We start from the raw sequence: 20081 nt of genomic DNA, 5'->3' as shown, positions 1-20081 counted from the left end.
AAGGTGATTTTGTTAAAAATTCATTCACAGAACATGGGTGTCACTGGCCAGGCCAGTATCCTTCAAGGGCAGTTCAGAGTCAACCACATTGTTGTCTTTCCTGTTCTTGCCTTCAAACAACTCCTGACCCACAGCAATGTTCTTCCCGAAAGGACATCAGAAAACCAGGTGAGTTTTTGCAACAATTCGACAATGCAAAAGAGAGAAAAATGAGTTTATTATAACATTACTATATTGAACTTATTTACCTGTTTGTGGATTAAACTCTTCAAAGCCCTCTTAAAATTGTTCCACCGCTCATAAATGCCAAGGAGCTAGGGATCAAAAACAAGGTGTCAGAAACAACAAAATAAAACAAAGAACTGCAGATACTGGAGATGCGAAAGAAAAACACTAATTGCTGGAGAAACTCAGCACGTCGAGCAGCATCAATAGAGAAAAGAAAGAGTCAAAATTTCAAGTCTAGTGACCCTTCTTTGAAATGCAAGAACTCAAAACATCAACTCTGCTTTCTCTCCAGGGATGCTGCCAGACCTGTTAAGTTTATCCTGCAAATTTGGTTTGTCAGAAACAATAACTGTATTTAAAATTCAGTAGGTGATACATAGCTTAAGTTCTCTGACCAATTCACAACCATCCAATAAGTCACAGTATGTGTTTGACTATTTATCTTGAAATTCCAAGCGGGTCCTGAAGGCAAACCTATAGTCCGGTTCAGCTGGAACAGGGATTGAATTGAACCCCATTCTGTTGGCATTTACTTGATGCACACTCCAGCTATCTCATCAACTCCCGAACGGCTGAACCAAAATGTGATGATGCTTAGACAGCTAGACGAATGCTGGAAAATTTAAATTTAATTGATAAATGAATAATGAAGTGACCAGTCGAACTGGTTTCACTCGTAGGAAATTACATGTAACTACAGATCCACAACAATGTCGCTGCCTCTCAACCAGCCTTTTAAATGCCATAGCATGCTTTTTCAGATGGCATATCACCAACTGCTCAAGGGTGGTTAGGGAATGGACTTAAAATGCGGTCCTTGACTGTACTCAAACCTAAGAATTTTTTAAAAATTCTACTTCTCCACATTCTTCATCTTTAAGCCCAGTGTCAGAATGCTGCTTTGTAATGGCAAGGGTAAGACACATTTAGGGGTTACCTTTTGCTGTCAGCTTTGCTTAATGTTAAAAACTAGACAGATGGCACAGCACTGTCACAAAAGAAAACCTGTAAGATTTTACCTACTTTCAGTTAAGATACCGTGGATACTCAACACAAAAGAACTAAAGAAGAAAGTGAGGACTGCAGGTACTGGAAAAGTACAGCCAGTCAGGCAGCATCCGGGGAGCAGGAGAATCAATGTTTTGGGGCAGAACCCCTTCATCAGGAATAAGGCTTGTGGGCTGGGGGGCTGAGAGATCAATTTTTTTTTTGGGGGGGGGGGGGGGATGTGAAAGAAATGGAGGTGGGAGGTAGCTAAGAATGTGTTAGGTAGATGAAGGTATGGGTAGGTCGGAAGGAAGCAAGATGGACAGGTAAGACTGGTCAAGGGGGCAGTGCCAAGTTGGAGGATTGGGACTGGGATAAGGTGGGGGTGGGGTGGGGAGGAGAATGAGGAAACTAGTGAAATCCATACGGACCCTGCAACCACACAGGATCACAAGGTGGAAGATAAGGCGTTCTTCCGACAGGTGTCAGGTGGTAAGGGTTTGGCAATGGAGGAGGCCCATGACCTGCATGTCCTTCGTAGAGTGGGAGGGGGGCGTTGGGATTGCAAATCCCCTTCCACCTACTGTCAGCACTAACTGAAAAAACATTTCATGCTGAAATGACTACTTTTTCATCCTTGCCTGTCAGGTATGCAGACTCCCACCACCTGTAAGCAGCACAGGAAAAGCAGGAAAGAACCGGATTACATTTTTGCCAGCTGCTGGCAACTGGATCAGCAATACATCCACACTCTCCACAGCTTTCTCAGACACATTAGAATGTAAAATATCAGGTGGAAGAACTGATCAACATTCAGTCCCATCGATTTCTGAAACATCCTTCTTGTACTTCAAGTTTATTAATACTAGTTTCTTTCAATTTCTCATTTTCTCCAATCTATTGGATTTCTAATTCTGGGAGATTACTTACATCTTTCTTAGTAAAGGCAGACCACAAAGTAATCATTTAGCTTCTCTACCATTGCTCTGTTCCATATTATACACTCTTCTGTCAGCAGTCAGTGTCAAGAGTGTGGTGCTGGAAAAGCACAGCAGGTCAGGCAGCATCTGAGGAGCAGGAGAATCGACGTTTCGGGCATAAACCCTTCATCAGGTTTCTGATGAAGGGCTTATGCCAGAAATGTGGATTCTCCTGCTCCTCAGATGCTGCCTGACCTGCTGTGCCTTTCTAGCACTACTCTGAGCTCCAGCATCTGCAGTCCTCACTTTCCATTCTTCTGTCAGTAATCAATCCACATGCTTTAGTCAATTTTTAAAAAAATACATAGTGTTTTTAAACAGTCTATTCTTATGTGTTTTGCTAGCTCATATTCAATTCTCCTTTTCTTTATTGGTTACTTGGTCACTTGCTGCATTCCAAACTCCTTCCAGTCCTCAGCTTTACTACTATTCTGGCAAAATTAATAGGCTTTCCTAATCTTATACAATGCTAAACGTCCTTTGTTAGCCAACATTTTTAGGGTTCTTTTGTGTCTTGAAGCAACATTTACGTGCTGTATACTACTTAATGGATAATCTTTTAAAGAATTATTGTCTATGTACAGGTATACCTTTCAATGCATTGTTCCAGTCTACCCCAATCAATTTCATAATTTCATGTTCAAACTACTTTATTTTTAACCTTAAATGTAAATCTCTACAAGTTTTGTGGTCACTCAACCCTGAAGATTACTTTCACGATCATTGATTGATCAATTCCAGAATACTTTTGTTCTAGAAAACCAGCTCTCTCACATACAGATAAGGAAGAACACCACTTCGACTGGGACAACAAATCCATCCTGTCAAGCCAAACAGAATTCCAACCAGAACTCCATCAACAAACACATCGAGTTAGAGCCCATCTACCACCCCCTGAGAAAAAACACAGGAAATGACATCACCAACCCAAAGAAACACAAACATATAAATAAAAGCATGAATCAGCAGTGGTGCTTCACCTGGAGGCTCACTGAAGATGGTACCTACTAGGGTGATGAAAAGTCTGGAAATGAACCTTCCAGCTCAGGCTCAGCCTCAACCTGAGCTACAAATCTTCTCAAAACTTGCCATCTCTCTCACACTTTGGAAACCAATCATACACAGTATTAATGCTTATTATGTTTACCCAGATTGAAGTCACCCAAGATTAACTGTATTACCCATGCAACATGCTTCTCTAATCTCCATTGATACCATGCACCATACTAACACCATTATTTGGTGGCTTATAAGTAGCTCATACCGATGTTTGCTGACCCTGGCTGTTTGTTAGCTTCACCCAAATAGATTCCATATTTTATTCCTCCATTTCTGAGATCCTCTCTGACTAATATACTGAATCCACTCCTTATTATCAGCACAATACCATGTTCTTTCTAAATGTTAAATCTTTGCAAGATCTTTTTACCTGGGGAGGTGTATGAGACAATGCCACAATATGGTGATATTAAAAATTTGCTACATGAATGTGTGTTCTTTAATATAGCAGCATAAACTAATATTTTCCTCTTACCTTGAGAATGAGGTAGAACAAACTTAATAGAATACCAAGAGTCCAGATTGTGAAACCATCTGATTCTTTATTACCAATTAGGTACCAAGACCAAACTGGTAAGGGTATGAGTGAGCGGTGAAATTGGCTCACTTCTTCAATAACCATATACCATTGACCCTTTAAAGAAAAATACAAAGTGGTAAAAGTCAATAAGCAAATTACACAACTATGCCAAGTCTTGCAATAATCAAGATAACTTTCTATTGAATACGTAAATGTCACATCTTCCTTTATAATTCTAAACCACCTTGAGCATCTTTAAATAAAAATAATATTAATTCCAGTGTACTAAGTGTACATTGTATGCACACATTGTACAATAAGTAAGACAATAGTTTATCTAGTCCATAGTTTCTTAAAGCAGACAAGTCTACAATTGTATCCACATCAATTCATATTACAAATAGCAAAATCACCTAACGTTTTGCTCATTGTAAACTAATTGATAGGCTGTCTTTTAAATAGAACTGGACTATACTAGGCAATGTCCATTGTGAAATTCTTCTGTTAGTCTAGCTTAAATATAGATCTATATTATTTCATTAAAGCCAGAAATGACCTGAAGACAGACAGGTTTAGGCTAACACTCAGAAACATCAGGCATGTTCTTAAGATTATGATCAAATACAATAACTTTTTTAAAATAAGATTTTTCATGGATTACAGAGAGAAAGATGTACTTAAAAAAAGGTTAGGAGTTTCATACCAGTTTGCAAAATGATTATTCACTTGGAATCAAAGGAATACTGCTTCAGTTTGATAACTTCAATTTTAATTGATTTAAATACTTCAATGACTGACTCTATAAATAACAGTTTAATTGTTCTTAAATTTGAATATTAAATTGCAATAGTCAAAATTCTGACCAGGATTTGCCAAGATTAAATAACTGGCTTTATTGCCCCTAAATTCATTTTAAATCTTTAAGTGTAGCATCTGCACATACTGATCTACTGTGACATTGCATACAAAAGGGGAGGTTGAACATGATATGCATCAATTTTGTATTATTAATGATTAAATTGGAAACAAAGTTAGTTTGAATGCAAGTCTGTACCACAGAAAAATTGAGGCTGTAAGTTTGCTCGCTGAACTGGCAGGTTTGTTTTCAGATGTTTCGTCACCATAGTAGGTAACATCATCAGTGAGCCTCTGGTGAAACACTGGTGTTCTGTCCCGCTTTCAGTTTGTGTGTCTTGGTCTCTTAAGGTGAGTAATATCATTTCCAGTTCTTTTCTTACAGGATAGTAAATGGGATCCAAATTGAAGGTTTATTGACTGAGTTCCAGTTTGAATGCCAGGCCTTTCAGAATTCCTGTGCGAGTCTCTGTTTAGCCTGTCCTGGGATGGATGTGTTGTCCTAGTTGAAGTGATATTCTTCTTCATCTGTATGTAAGGATACTAGTAGTAGTGGCTCATGTCTTTTGGTGGCTAGTTGGTGTTATTTATCCTGGTGGCTAGTTTTCTGCCTGTCTGTCCGATGTCGTGTTTGTTACTGTCCTTGCATAGTATTTTGTAAATGACATTCATTTTGCTGGTTGTTGGTACTGGGTCCTTTAGGTTCATCAGTAGCTGTTTCAGTGTGTCAATAGGTTTGTGGGCTACCATGATGCCAAGGGGTCATAGAGATGTACAGCATGGAAAGACCGTTTGGTCCAATTCATCCATGCAGACGAGATATCCCAACCTAATCTATTCGCACCTTCCAGCACCCGGCCCATATCCCTCCAAACCCTTCTTATTCATATACCCATCCAGATGCCTTTTAAATGTTGCAATTGTAGTTGCCTCTACCACTTCCTCTGGCAGCTCATTCCATACACATACCACCATCTGTGTGAAAATATTGCCTCTTAGGTCTCTTTTATATCTTTCCCCTCTCACCCTAAACCTATGCTCTCTAGTTCTGGAGTCCCCGATCCCAGGGAAAAGACTCTGTCTATTCATCCTATCCCTGTCCCTCATGATTTTATAAACCTCTACAAGGTCACTCCTCAGACTCCGGTGATCCAAGGAAAACAGCCCCAGCCTATTCAACCTCTCCCTGTAGTTCAAATCCTCAAACCTTGGCAACATCCTTGTAAATCTTTTCTGAACTCTTTCAACTTTCACAACATTCTTCTGATATGAAGGAGACCAGAATTGCATGCAATATTCCAAAAGTGGCCTAACCAATGTTCTGTACAGCTGCAAAATGACCTCCCAACTCCTGTACTCAATAGTCTGGTAGCCATCTCCAAGATGTCTTTGATGCATGGTAACGTGCTTATCCATTCATAGTCTGTTGCATTGGTACATAAAGATTTTTGGCGAGAAATTTCCAGATTGTATTTGTGGAGTCAGTTGTGGGCATCATTATTAATTTCTCTCAGCATTCTGTGGCCGTTCTGTTCTGATATTCTTCTGTCTTGTGGGATGTTGAGCAGTGGTTTGTACTGGAGTCATTTTGGTAATACCCGTTTCTTGAGGCATTCGTGTAGGAAATACAATTGTTCCCAGGTGGCACTCAATTAACCAACACCATCTGAGAGCTGCAAACCTGCATCGACAGGAAAGCAACACATACAGACCAGATACTTAACTATAGAAGCAATCATCCCAACACCCACAAAAGGGAGCTGCATTATTTAAATGGGCCATAACACACTGCAGCGCCCAGGAACTATGAGCAGAAGAAAAATACCTATACAGTGTAGTAAAGAACGGGTACTCAAACACAGTCCGGAGATTCTTAAACAACATGCCCAGAAACTCTCGCCACACTACCATACAAAGATATCGGAGATGACGGCCAGACTACTCCGACCCTTTGGTATCATGGTAGCTCACAAACCTACCAATACTCCGGAACAGCTACTGATGAATCTGAAGCACCCGATACCAACAACTAGCAAAATGAGTGTCATTTACAAAATATCATGCAAGGACTGTAACAAACACTACATTGGGCAGACAGGCAGAAAACTAGTCACCAGGATACAGGAACACCAAATAGCCACAAAAATAAAAAATGACCCACTATCATTAGTATCCTTAAACACAGGTGAAACAGGACACCACTTCGACTGGGATAACACATCAAAACTAGGACAGGCTAAACAGAAACACACACAGGAATTCCTAGAGGCCTGACATTCAAACCAGAATAAGCATGTTGATTTGGACCCCATTTCCAAGCTGTGTGAAAAAGCACTGGAATTGATATCACCCACCTTAACAGACTAAGACATATAAATAGAAAGCAGGACAGAAAACCAGATGTTTCACCAGAGACTCACTGCTGATGTTACCTAGTATGGTGATGAAATCTCTGAAAACAAACCTGCTATTTCAGCGAGCTAGCTTACAACCTAAGCTGCAAATCTTCTCAAAAATTGCAGACACACTGAAGCAGTACGGCACAACTGTTGCAGTTGGAACAAATTATAATCCATCTCTGCCCTGGCTCCTAGTTTCCCCACCGTCTCCAATTTAACATGGTCATCCTCACAGCATTGTTATTCCCAACAGCTAACCTCCTCCTGCCCACAACACTCCTCAAACCTTGTTCTGACTATCCCACTACTTCACTTTACTGTTTTCAGGTGTCTAAATCTCATCTAAGTCTCCCAGCCCCCACTCCTTGCCCCAGCTTTTCACTTCCCTCTCCTCAAAACCATCTCTAAGTTTTGGCCACCTCTCCTGCTGACTTTCTTTCTGAAACTTCTTGGGGTGCGAGTTTATGCGGGTGTAGTAACATGCTTAGAGAATCTATAAACAGTAATGAGATTTTTTTAAAAAAAAAGCATTGAGCCTGCCCTTAATCAAAACATTTGAGAGGGAATTTGTTTTACTTTCAGAGAATAATAAATGTCCAGGCTAAAGGGGGAAAGGAAGGGAATGGCACTAAGCAAAGTCTTCTTTCAGAAATCCAGCATAGAAACACACTGCATGGCCTCCTTCAGTAACCATTTTATGATTCAACAAAATGATCAGTTAAATTATTTTAGTAGAATTGGAGGCATGATACATGTTTTAACCATCAAAATTGAAAAGTAGCAGTCCCATTAATCAGATATTAATAAATTTTGGTATTATATCACGAATGTTGAATAGGTGAACATGATTTCAGATAAGATGTTCTTAAGTCACCATAAGATCAGAAAACTGCAGAAATCACACTTATGTATATCACAAAAAGTGGCCCCAGCACTGATCTTTGTGGAATACTACTGGTCACCTTTGTCTATTTCGAGAAACTCCCTTCAACCACTAGTCTCTGCTCTCCTGTTGCACAACCAGTTCTTTATCCACCGAGCTAGAACACCCTGCACACCACGTGACTTCACTTTCTCTATTAGTTTACCATGGGGATCCTTATCAAATGCTTTACTAAAATATGACATCTACAACCCTTCCTTCATCTATCAACTTGATTACTTCCTCAAAGAATTCTATTAAGTTGGTAAGGCAGCATCTTCCCTGCAGAAAACTATGTTGCCTATCACTGATAAGCCCATTCTTTTCCAAATATAAATAGATTTTATCCCTCAGTACCTTCTTCAGCAACATTCCCACCACTGAAGTCAGGCTCACTGGTGGGTAGTTATCTGGAATATCCCTATTACCCTTCTTATACAGGGGGGACAACATTAGCAACCCTCCAGTCCTCTGGCACTTCACCTGTGTTTAAGATATCTTTGTAGCATCCTATCAGGGCCCCAGCTATTTCCTCTCTCGCCTCCCTCAGCAATCTGGGATAGATCCCATCTGGTTCTGGGGATTTGTCCACCTTATTATCCTTTAGCCTACCAAACACATCTTGCCTCCTTAGAGGGTGGCACGGTGGCTCAGTGGTTGGCACTGCTGCATCACAATGCCAGGAACTCAGGTTCAATTCCAGCCTTGGGAGACTGTGTGGAGTTTGCATATTCTCCTAGTGTCTGCATGGGTTTCCCCCAGGTGTTCCAGTTTCCTCCCACAGTCCAAAGATGTGCAGGTCAGGTGAATTGGCCATGCTAAATTGCCCACAGTGTTAGGTGCTTTTGTCAGAGGGAAATGGGTCTGGGTGGGTTATTCTTCAGAGGGTTGGTGTGGACTTGTGCAGCTGAAGGGTCTGTTCCCACACTGTAGGAATGCAATCTTATGTCAACGTGATCCAGAGTAAACATATTTCTGTCTCTAATCTCAGTATTCCTCACCTCCCGTTACTCAATGAACACTGGTGCAAAGTAGTCATCGAGAATCTCGCCCATTTTCTCAAGTTCGGCACACAACTTTCCTTCCTTATCCTTTAGTGGACCAACCCTTTCTCTAGTTACCCTCTTGCTTCATATATATGAATAAAAGGCCTTCGGATTTTCCTTAATTCTGCTTGCTAAAGTGATTTTATGACACCTTTTAGCCTGCTTGATTCCTCGTTTAAGACTGGTCCTACTCTCTTGATATTCCTTCAAGACCCATTTTGTTCTTAGCTGCCTGGACCTTATATACACTTCCCCTTTCCTCTTGGCTCATCGCATGATTTCTCCTGTCATCCACGGTTCACTATCTTGTCTTTCCTGTCCCTTTGAAAACAAGGGATATGCCTATCCTGCACTAGCTTCAACCTATCTTTGAAAGCTTCCCACATATCAGATGTTGACTTTCCTTCAAATAACTGTCCAATCCACATTTCCCAGTTCCTACCTAATTTTTATATAATTGGCCTTGGCCCAGTTTAGTACTCTTCCCTTAGACAAAGATGAGCGTGGTCCTATGAGTATTCTGAAGCTTACAGAACGGTGGTCACTATTCCCAAAGAAATCTCCCACTGCAACTTCTACCACCTGGCCTGGCACATTCCCCAACACCAGGTCCAATATAATATGGCCCCTTCTCTTGTTGGACTATTGACATACTGCTCTAGAAAACTTTCCTGGTCGCTCCTCACAAATTCTGCCCCAACCACACCTCTGACACTAATTGTATCCCACTCTGTGGTGGGAAAATTAAAATCTCCCATCACCACCACCCTGTTGCCTCCTACATCTTTCCATAATCTGTTTACCTATTTGTTCTTCTATCTCACACTCACTGTTTGGAGGCCTATAATACAGCCCCAACAATGTAGCTGCACCCTTCTTATTTCTCAGCTCCACCCATAATGCCTCACTGCTCAAGCCCTCCATAGTGTCCTCCTTTAGCACAGGAGTGATACCATCCCTGACCAGCAATGCAACTCCTCCCCCCCCCTTTACATCCTTCCTTGTCCTGTCTGAAGCATCTATATCCTGGAACATTTAGTTGCCAATCAAGCCTTTCCTTCAACCAAGTCTAGGTGATTGCAATAACGTCATACACCCAAGCACCAATCCAAGCCCTAAGTTTATCTGTCTTACCCACTATACTCTGGCATTAAAGTATATGCACTTCAGGCCACCAGTTCTTTTGCATTCATCTAATCTCTGCCTACTCTTGCCCTTATTAATGCTATCTTCATGATTCTTACAGTCTCCACCTCGCTGCCTAATTGTCTTCTCTTCTGGTTCCCAGCCCCCTGCCACATTAGTTTAAAACCTCCCCAACAGCAGTAGCAAAAACACCCCCAAGGACATTAGTTCCAGTCTGGTTCAGGTGTAGACCGTCCATTTTGTAATAGTCCTACCTTCCCCAGAGCCGGTCCCAATGTCCAACAAATCTGAACACCACCCTCCTACACCATCCCTCAAGACACGGGTTACCCCTTCTATTCTTGCATTTCTACTCTGGCTAGCATGTGGCACTGGTACCAATCCTGAGAGTGGAATGTTTGAGTTATGAGGGGCTGGATAAACTGGGATGGATTCCCTGAAGTATGGGAGGCTGAGAGGTGACCTTCTAGACGTTTAAAAAATCATGAGGGGCATAGAAAACGTGAATACCCAAAGTCTTTTCCCAATGGTAGGGGAGTCTAAAACTGGCGGGCATATGTTTAAAGATGGGGGGAGGGGGGTGCGGGGAAGAGAAGAGATAAGATTTAAAAGGGACTAGAGGGCAAATGGAACTAGTTCAGTTTAGGAAATTTGGTCAGCATAGACGAGCTGGGCTGAAGGGCCTGTTTTCATGCTGTATGACTCTATACCCCTTTACTTTCTTAAGTGTCGGCAATTTTCCAAAAAACAAATCACAGGAGGCCTGAAACAATGAGCATGGACAAGTTATTTGATCATGGAGTCACCTGGGATGGATGGATGGATAATGATCAAAAATAAAATTCTGGCTGACTTCCCAGAATGCAAATCAACTGAATAGAGGCCCAAAGTTTTAACTCAGGACAGGACAGTCTGAACCTGGACTTTCTTGCTCTATGTTGCTCAGGGGTACAATAGGCTCATAAAGTTAATAAAAATGACTGCATCAAGACTGTATAGTATGTAAAGGAGCATAATTTGCATTACCTGCTAAAAGCTCTGATCTGCCACTTGAAACAAGTCAGCTCAAATTAAATCGCAATCAACTTTGCAAGTGATGTGTCTTCAGTAAGAGCAGCATAAGGTCTACAAACAATACTTAGCTAAACATGTACAAGAAAAATAAAGCTTCCTATAAAATCATTCACAAAATGTCTATCATGAAAAATAATTGGCTGCTCTGTGCAGACAGTTACCCGTGATTTGTATCTCTGCATTTGGGGCTAAGAGCATTCTGAAAACTTTCAGTTTCAGAATGTGAAGCGTATCCCTAACAACAGTCTCTAAGTGCATTGTTTTCATTCTAATGCAACTGACAGGAACAAAAAGTAGTAAAGGAGTTGGTATTTTATATAGTGTATAAACACATTAGCAACTTTTGATAACCAATTCTCTCTGGCCCCCCCATCGCAAAAAAAGTTATTCTTTCTAAAACACCTATCTAAACAGAAAAAGTTAGTCTCAGCCCATTCGATCACTCAGTCAAGCACACCTCCTAGCAAAGATCACAGGACCTTCAATTGTTTTCACCCTGATTCCTGTCAGTGGGCTAGGCAAAGTGTCAGCAGCGAACACAGATCCAGACAGTGAAGTGGAAGAAAATGTTCTTGTTTGAGCAGCACAATACTGGAAACATCAAGGAGAGTAGTGGTCCTTAAGGGTTTCATAATAATGCATGTGCTGTGGTCTCAATGAAATAAAGACAACAGAAGAAAGAAATCTGAGCATTTTTGGGAACTGTAGCAAATACAACTTCTTTTTAAAATGCCAGCTTTTTAGAAGTCAAGTTACCTGTATGTAGTTGGAAATATTTAACAGCCAACTGCTCTGTAAATAACTACAAGTTGAAGACTGCCAAGTGAATTTGTCACTTCTGAAGGTTACAGCTACACAGTGGAACATTAATATCAGGCTCAGCTGTAGCATAAAGAGTGTCAGAAATAAACTGACAAAGCCTTTGGGAAGCATTGCCACTGGTGTGAACATTTTAGGCTCAAAAATGTGCTTATGTTCTACACTCTCAGCCATGACCTCACAATTCCAAATAGGCCTGGGTGAGCTAACTTCTATTGTGAAGTCACCAAGTTCTTTCTAGCAATATCAAAGATCCACAGATAGATAATTAACATACATGCTTTGACCACACTGTATGACCAACTAACAAAATTGCACTCGTTCTTGGGTGATGACCTGCACTTTATCCAAGTAACCATTCTTTATTTGAGAGCCCAGAATAAATGTCAAACATTTTCCCACTATGATCCCACTTCAACACTTAAACAGTCATGACCCTTGGTGAGACCACGGGCTTAGGGGAAAGAAGAATTGGGGGTGGAGTGGAGCTCTGCAGCAGACTTTACCTCATCACTCAATCCCACATGGGAACCCAACCCCAACTTTGGGAAGCTTTGGAAAAGTGTGCAATATTATTAGATTTAGAGATGCAAAAAGCTGGGGGGGCTTGATTGAAAAAAAAACTAACATGTAGGAGCAAATTACTGCAGATGCTGGAATCTATACTGAAAATAATTAGAATCATAGAGATATTCAGTATGGAAACAGACATTTTGGTCCAACTCGTCCTTAAACCCATGCCTTTAGTTTTGGACTCTCCAACCCCAGGGAAAAGACCTTGTCTATTTACCCTATCCATGACACTCAGGATTTTATAAACCTGTGTAAGGTCACCCCTTAGCCTCTGACCCGCCAGGGAAATTAGTCCCAGCCTATTCAGCCTCTCCCTATAGCTCAAACCCTCCAACTCTGGCAACAGCCTTGTAGTTATCTGTAAGAATAATAGGGTGGTTATGGTAGGGGATTTTAACTTGCTAAACATGGAATGGGACTGCCATAACGTTTAGGTTATAGATGGAAAGGAATTTGTTAAGTATGTACAAGAATATTTTTTGATTTAGTATGTGGATGTACCTACGAGAGAAGGTGCGAAACTTGACCTACTCTTGAGAAATAAGGCAGGGCAGGTGACAGAGGTGACAGTGGGAGAGCACTTTGGTGCCACTGACCATAATTCTATTAGTTTTAAAAGAGTGATGGAAAAGGATAGACCAGATCTAAACGTTGAAGTTCTAAACTGGAGAAAGGCCAATTTTGACAGCATTAGGCAAGAACTTTCAAAAGCTGATTGGGGGCAAATGTTCGCAGGCAAATGACTGAAAAAATGGGAAGCCTTCAAAAATGAGATAACAGGAATATACTTTCTCTGGACTCTTGTTAAGGTGAAAGGAAAGGCTGATAGGTATAGGGAATGCTAAATGACAGAAGAAATTGAGGGTTTGGTTAAGAAAAAGGAAGTATATGTCAAGTATAAACAGGATAGAGCGAGTGAATCCTTAGAGTATAAAGGCTGTAGGAGTATACTTAAGATGGAAATCAGGAGGGCAAAAAGGGGACAATGAGATAGCTTTGGCAAATAGGATTAAAGAGAATCCAAAGGATTTTTACAAATACATCAGGAACAAAAGGGTAACTAGGGAGAGAACAGGGCCCTCAAAGATCAGCAAGGCGGCCTTCGTGTAGAGCTGCAGAAAGTGGGGGGGAAAAGAGATCCGAAGTGAGTATTTTGCATCAGTATTTACTGTGCAAAAGGATATGGAAGATATAGAATGTAGGGAAATAGATGGTGACATCTTGAAAAAAATGCCCATATAACAGAGGAGGAAGTGCTGGATATCTTGAAACACAGAAGTGGATAAATCCCCAGGACCTGATCAGGTGTACCCTAGAACTCTGTGGGAAGCTAGGGAAATGATTGCTGGGCCTCTTACTGAAATATTTTTATCACTGATGGTCACAGGTGAGGTGCCAGAAGACTGGAGATTGGCTAATGTGGTGCCACTGTTTAAGGTAGGTGGAAAGGACAAGCTAGGAAACTATAGTCTGGCGAGCCTGACATCGGTGATGGGCAAATTATTGGAGGGAATCTGGAGGGACAGGATATACATGTATTTGGAAAAGCAAGGACTGGTTAGGGAAATAGTGTCTCAAGTTCGATAGAGTTCTTTGAAGAAGTAACAAAGAGGATTGATGAAGGCAGAGCAATGATCATGCAGAGCGTGTAGTAAGGCGTTTGACAAGGTTCCTGATGGTAGACTGGTTGACAAGGTTGGATCTCATGCAATACAGATAGAACCAGACATTTGGATACAAAACTGGCTCAAAGGTAGAAGAGGTTGGTGGTGGATAGTTCCTTTTCAGACTGGATACCTGTGACCAGTGGTGTGCCACAAGGATTGGCGCTGGGTCTGCTGCTTTTCGTCATTTACATAAATGATTTGGAGGTGAGTATGAGAGGTATAGTTAGTCAGTTTGCAGATGACACCAAAATTGGAGGTGTAGTGGACAGCAAAGTTTACCTCAGATTATAATGGATCTTGATCAGATGGGCTTAGAAGTGGCAGATAGAGTTTAATTCAGATAAATGCAAGGCGCTGCATTTTGGGAAAGCAAATTTTCTTAAATAGTGGCATCACGTAAATTAACCTCCAGTCTTCCAACACCTCATCTGTGGCTATTGATGATACAAATATCTCAGCAAAGGGCCCAGCAATCACATTCCTAGCTTCCCACAGAGGTCTAGGATACACCTGGTCAGGTCTTGGGGATTTATCCACCTTTATGCATTTCAAAACATCCAGCACTTCCTCCTCTGTAGTATTGACATATTTCAATATGTCGCTATTTATTTCTCCACATTCTCTATCTTCCATTTCCTTCTCCGCAGTAGACGCTGATATGAAATACTCTTCATTATCTCCATTTCCTGGGATTCCCTATTCTCTCCCTAGTTACTCTTTTGTCTTTAATAATCCCTTTGGATTTTACTACTTGCCAAATCTCTCTCATGTCCCCTTTTTGCCCTTTAGACTTTCCTCTTAAGTATACTCCTACTGGCTTTAAACTCTTCTGGGGAATCACTCAATTTCTGCTGTCTATACCCGACTTTTGCTTCCTTCTTATTCTTGACAAAAATCTCAATTTCTCTAGTCATCCAACATTCTCTACACCTACTAGCCTGGCCCTTCACCCTAACAGGAATGGACTCCCATTATCTCAATTTTTTTGAAGGCTTTCCATTTTCCATCCATTCCTTTACCTGGGAACATCCACCCCTAATCTGAGATGACATGTCATCTAGACTCGTTAGCTTGCTGTCTCTCTCTCCATGGATGCTGCCTGACCCTCTGATCTCCAGCATTTGTTGTTTTCAGTTCAAAACACCAGCATGGACTAGTTGGACCAAATGGCCTGTTTCGGAGCTGCATAACCATGCAATAATCTTCACCTGATATCTCCAGACAATGCCTGAAAATGTTAATTTAGTTTCTGATCAAGGGATCATCATATTTTTTTTTTAAGAAAACCATCATTCACAGGAACGGGGTGCCAGTTGCCCTTGACAAGCAGTGATTTATTGAATACTCCTGAATGGCTTACTAAGACTCAAACTTTGCTTTGGGTCTTCCCATATGAAGGCCAGACAGGTTCCCTTTTCTGTAGGACATTCATAAACCAAACAGGTTCTTGCAACAATCCAGTCATTTGAAGGCTACGGTTTTGCTTTATTTCTGATATATTTAGCTAACTAAGGTTAAGTTAAATGAAATTAAAGTACTGCCATGGTGAGAGTTACCATGGTGGGATATCTCTGTATCAGTGATGTAGAAATTACTAGTTCAGGAACATTAACATACTCTGGCCAGAGGAATAACCCCAACCTCCTAGTTACTTGACATTTCAATAAACCATCTTGCTCCCATGCTAACATTCTGTCCTCGGCCTGCTATAATGCTCCAACAAAGCTCAATTCAAGCTGAAGGAACACAACTCATTTTCCACTTAGACTCTTTACAGTCTCTAGGACTCAATGTTGACTTGCACGACCTCATATTAAAAACACTATTTCATTTTCTTCAATCCACTATCCTCCTCTCTGCAATATTTTACATGCAGCTTGTTTGCTTTACTGACAGTACAGCGTACCTATATTCTCTTTGACACAGCTAACATCTGCACCTATTTTACACCTCTATCACTCCTTTACCACCATTATCTCTTCCTTTGACTTTTGCTCTGGACACACCTGTTTCATTTGGTTGTATTCTCCTTCTGTCACTTGCATAAAAAAAAACAAAATTTGTAGCCCATTTGAAGGTAGAAGGGTGTCATAGTGGACTCAACTTTAAATTTGTTTGCAGTATTTTCTGTCTTTGTTATCTTAACACATAGCTAACGTATCCCATTGGGACAGTCCAGCACTGAAAGACATCGTCCAGACACTCAGTCACTGAGATGGCTAAAGTGCAAGATTTCTCTTTATGAGGAGCCTTTACTATATTGAGTTTTGAGAAGGTTTGTAGCTCATGTGGAGTTTTGGATGTAGATTTGCTCACTGAGCTTGAAGGTTCATTTTCAGACATTTTGTCACCCTACTAGGTAAATCTTCAGTGGGCCTCAGGTGAAGCACTGCTGAAAATTCCTGCTTTCTATTGAAATATGTTCAGCTTTCTTTGGGTTGGTGATGTCATTTCCTGTGGCAAAGTCACTTCCTGTTCCTTTTTTCAGGGGTGGTAGATGGGCAATAACTATATGTTAGACACAGCGAGTTATTCCCGGTGAGATGTTACCTAGTAGGGTAACAAAATGTCTGGAAATGAACCTTCAAGCTCAGCGAACAAACCTACATCCATACTATATAGAGTTAGTAATACCAAGGATCACAAATCCCAAGCACTGAAAGTATATCAGCTAAAGACTTGCAGCTAACCAGTAAATGGCATTGATTAACTCAATGCTAGTTGTCTAGGATCAGCTTTCCTCCTGCTTTTAAAACTTCACAAGTAGCATAAACTCAGTCTGAGCAATGTCATCCACAAAGAAATATGAACTAGTTTATTAATGTTACTAGCATTGAAAGAGTGTGCTGCACTGCTAAGTATTTTGACTTTTGGACAAGACATTAAACCAAGGTTCTGTTTGCCCAGGATTCACTGGCACTATAACATTAAAGAGTTTAGAAATTCTCATTTGTATTCTAGCCAATATTTATCCCTCAACTGATACCACTAAACAATTACATGACCATTATCTTATTGACATTTTTTGGGAAGCTTTCGGGGCACAAAGTGATTACCACATTTTATACTGTGATGCACTTAGAGAGGTACTTTGTTGTTCATAAAATGATTTGGGACAAACAGAAGGTGGATAGAGGGATATATAAATGGAAATTATTCTCACTAATTCAAAAAAGTTGAAGCTTCTTCACCAAAACAGTGCCATTTAAATTGACACCTCAAGCTGCAGACGAGGTGCCTATACGTGCTAAAACAGTTACTGTTCAAAAATATATTTTGATTGGGTAAAGATGGAGATACAAATTAAAAAGGTGGGTAACACTGAAAAACAATTCTGCTTTTGGAACAGAGGACATACAGAAAGAACATAGCCAAATATGAGAGAAGAGCAAGATGGCGTCAGATATGGTCAACTCCTTGCAAGCTCCTTCGTGCAGATCCAAGTTTCCTATTTCCTACAATTACTGTACACTCTTTAAACTTAACAGCATGCTTTTAAAAATTACTAACAACTTTGTTTACCCTATTATTAGAATACTGAATGGACTCTCAAACTCTTAACATTCGCCTGTATTTGTGTTTTTGTTTTTGCCACTTATCTATTATTTACTATCTATGCTACTTAACTCTGTGGTCTGCCTGTATTGTTCGTGTACTGAGGCATTGCTTTTTACTGTGCTTCAGTACACGTGACAATGAATTCAATTCAATTCACATTTGCCCACCAATATAACAAGCCAGGTGTTAAACTACATCCTAAACAGGTTTTATTTGCAAGTACACATGTTCAGGCAAAGAAATGATGTTGAAAGTCTGTGCCCTAATCTAAGTGTTCATCAGACAAGCAATTGAACTACAGATTATAAGATCTCCAGGTCCAACACTCTGACCATGCCAAATTATTTGATGTAGATTAAGACAGAGTCAGAATGTTACTGCTGGCTTTGCTACCATGAATTAGAGGCAAGATTAAAAATATTACCACTTTTGATCAAACTAATGCCTGCTGTAAATGACAAAAAGTTGAACAGTAGACAATGCCGGAATTGTGTTCAGCTATGACACCTCTGCCATTTTAAAAACTTTGACATGAATGAGGAATACTGGGGCAAGGCAGGAGGAAATGACAGCTTCCATGAAAACGTTCTGCAGCAATATAAGAATAATTTCAAAATAGGTCAAAAAGTGAAGACATTATGAAGAAAGGATAAAAATACATTGTTTTATCACACTTTAAAGCTCCAATCACTCCCAAAAAATCAAGGTATTCCTGACAGCCAACTCAAGACCACCACATCCATAAAAACAAGAGAAAATAAAAGTCTGTACTGTCCCGATCAATGGTGAACCTACATACCGAATGGGAACAACAAATAAAAAGAGAGAGTATCTAGATGCAGCCTAGTAAAACAAAGGGACCCAAATAAACTAGATTAAGCAGTGATAAAAGAGGTCAGAAAAATGTCAACAATTACAAACTAAGTTTTTCCTCCATTCTAATAAATGTTACTTGAAAGCATCTAAAGTGTATTTGTAATAGGAGGTTGGTTACTTTGTAACACAGAACTTTTGTTCCAGAAATGTTTGGCAGATCAGGATGTGATTAATCACAGGCTCAGACCATCTTCACCAAGCTTACCCTTGACTTGAATGGCATCAGTGGCGAAGGTATCAATAGGATAAGGCACTTTAATCCCATACACAGGAACTTCAATATGAAGTCTGCAGTTCCCACGATCCACAACACATCCCAGAATTCAATAGGATCAACATTTGGATGCAAAAAGATTAAACTGTAAAGAAAACAATACCTTTAAAAAACTTCACTAATATATACATCAATTTAAAAAAAATTGTTCCCAGCCATATTACCAAGGCTTTATAAACTTATTTTTAAATGGTTAATCAAATTTTCTTGCTCAGATTGAGGTACTTGACATAAGTTTGCTTGCTGAGCTGGAAGGTTCATTTTCAGATGTTTTGTCACCATACTAGGCAACATCATCAGTGAGCCTCCAGTGAAGCGCTGGTGTTATGTCCTCCTTTCTATTCATGTGTTTAGGTTTCCATGGATTGCTGAAGTCATTTCCGGTGTTGGTGATGTCATTTCCTGTTCTTTTTCTCAGAGGGTGGTAAATGGGGTCCAAATTGACTTGTCCTAGGATGGGTGTGTTATCCCAGGCAAAGTAGTGTCTTTCCTCATCTGTATGTAAGGATACTAGTGATCTAGTGGGTCATCTTCTAGGAAAAAGGGAGGACTGCAGATGCTAAAGCCCTTCTTCAGCTCATGCCCGAAATGTCGATTCTCCTACTCCTTGGATGCTGCCTGACCTGCTGCGCTTTTCCAGCAACACATTTTCAGATCTAGTGGGTCTTGTCTTTTTGTGGCTAGTTGATATTCATTTACCTTCATGACTACTTTTCTGCCTGTTTGTCCAATGTAGTGTTTGTTACAGTTCTTGCAAGGTATTTTATAAATGACATTCGTTTTGCTTGTCATCTGTATGGGGTCTTTCATGACCCACTATCATTAGTATCCTCACGTAAGTATGAGGAAGGACACCACTCTGACTGGGACAACACATCCATCCTAGGACGAGCCAAACAGAGACACACACGAGAATTCCTAGAAGCATAGAGCTCTGGCTGGAGTGCCATCAACAAACACAGACTTGGACTCCATTTACCACCCCCTGAGAAAGAGAATAGGAAATGGCATCACCAACCCAGGGAAACCTAAACACAAATATAAAGTGGGATATAACACCACCACTTCACTGAAGGTACCTAGAATGGTGATGAAACA

General features: G+C 40.5%; 1 protein-coding gene across 1 annotated transcript in view; it reads right to left on the bottom strand.

The window, feature by feature from the left end:
• rnft1 (ring finger protein, transmembrane 1) overlaps nucleotides 1-20081 on the bottom strand; it is a 41455-nt gene that overhangs the window by 2264 nt on the left and 19110 nt on the right. The window contains exons 5-7 of the mRNA XM_060848251.1: nucleotides 18915-19068; nucleotides 3730-3888; nucleotides 249-314 (exon numbers count right to left, since the gene is read on the bottom strand). Of these exons, the coding sequence (XP_060704234.1) occupies nucleotides 249-314; nucleotides 3730-3888; nucleotides 18915-19068 (379 nt within the window). The remainder of the gene's footprint in view (nucleotides 1-248; nucleotides 315-3729; nucleotides 3889-18914; nucleotides 19069-20081) is intronic.

This window comes from Hemiscyllium ocellatum, chromosome 31 (genome assembly GCF_020745735.1).
Source record: "Hemiscyllium ocellatum isolate sHemOce1 chromosome 31, sHemOce1.pat.X.cur, whole genome shotgun sequence".
Lineage (NCBI taxonomy): Eukaryota > Metazoa > Chordata > Chondrichthyes > Orectolobiformes > Hemiscylliidae > Hemiscyllium > Hemiscyllium ocellatum.
Note: the sequence above shows the minus strand (reverse complement) of the source record. Positions and strands in the feature narration are given on the sequence as shown.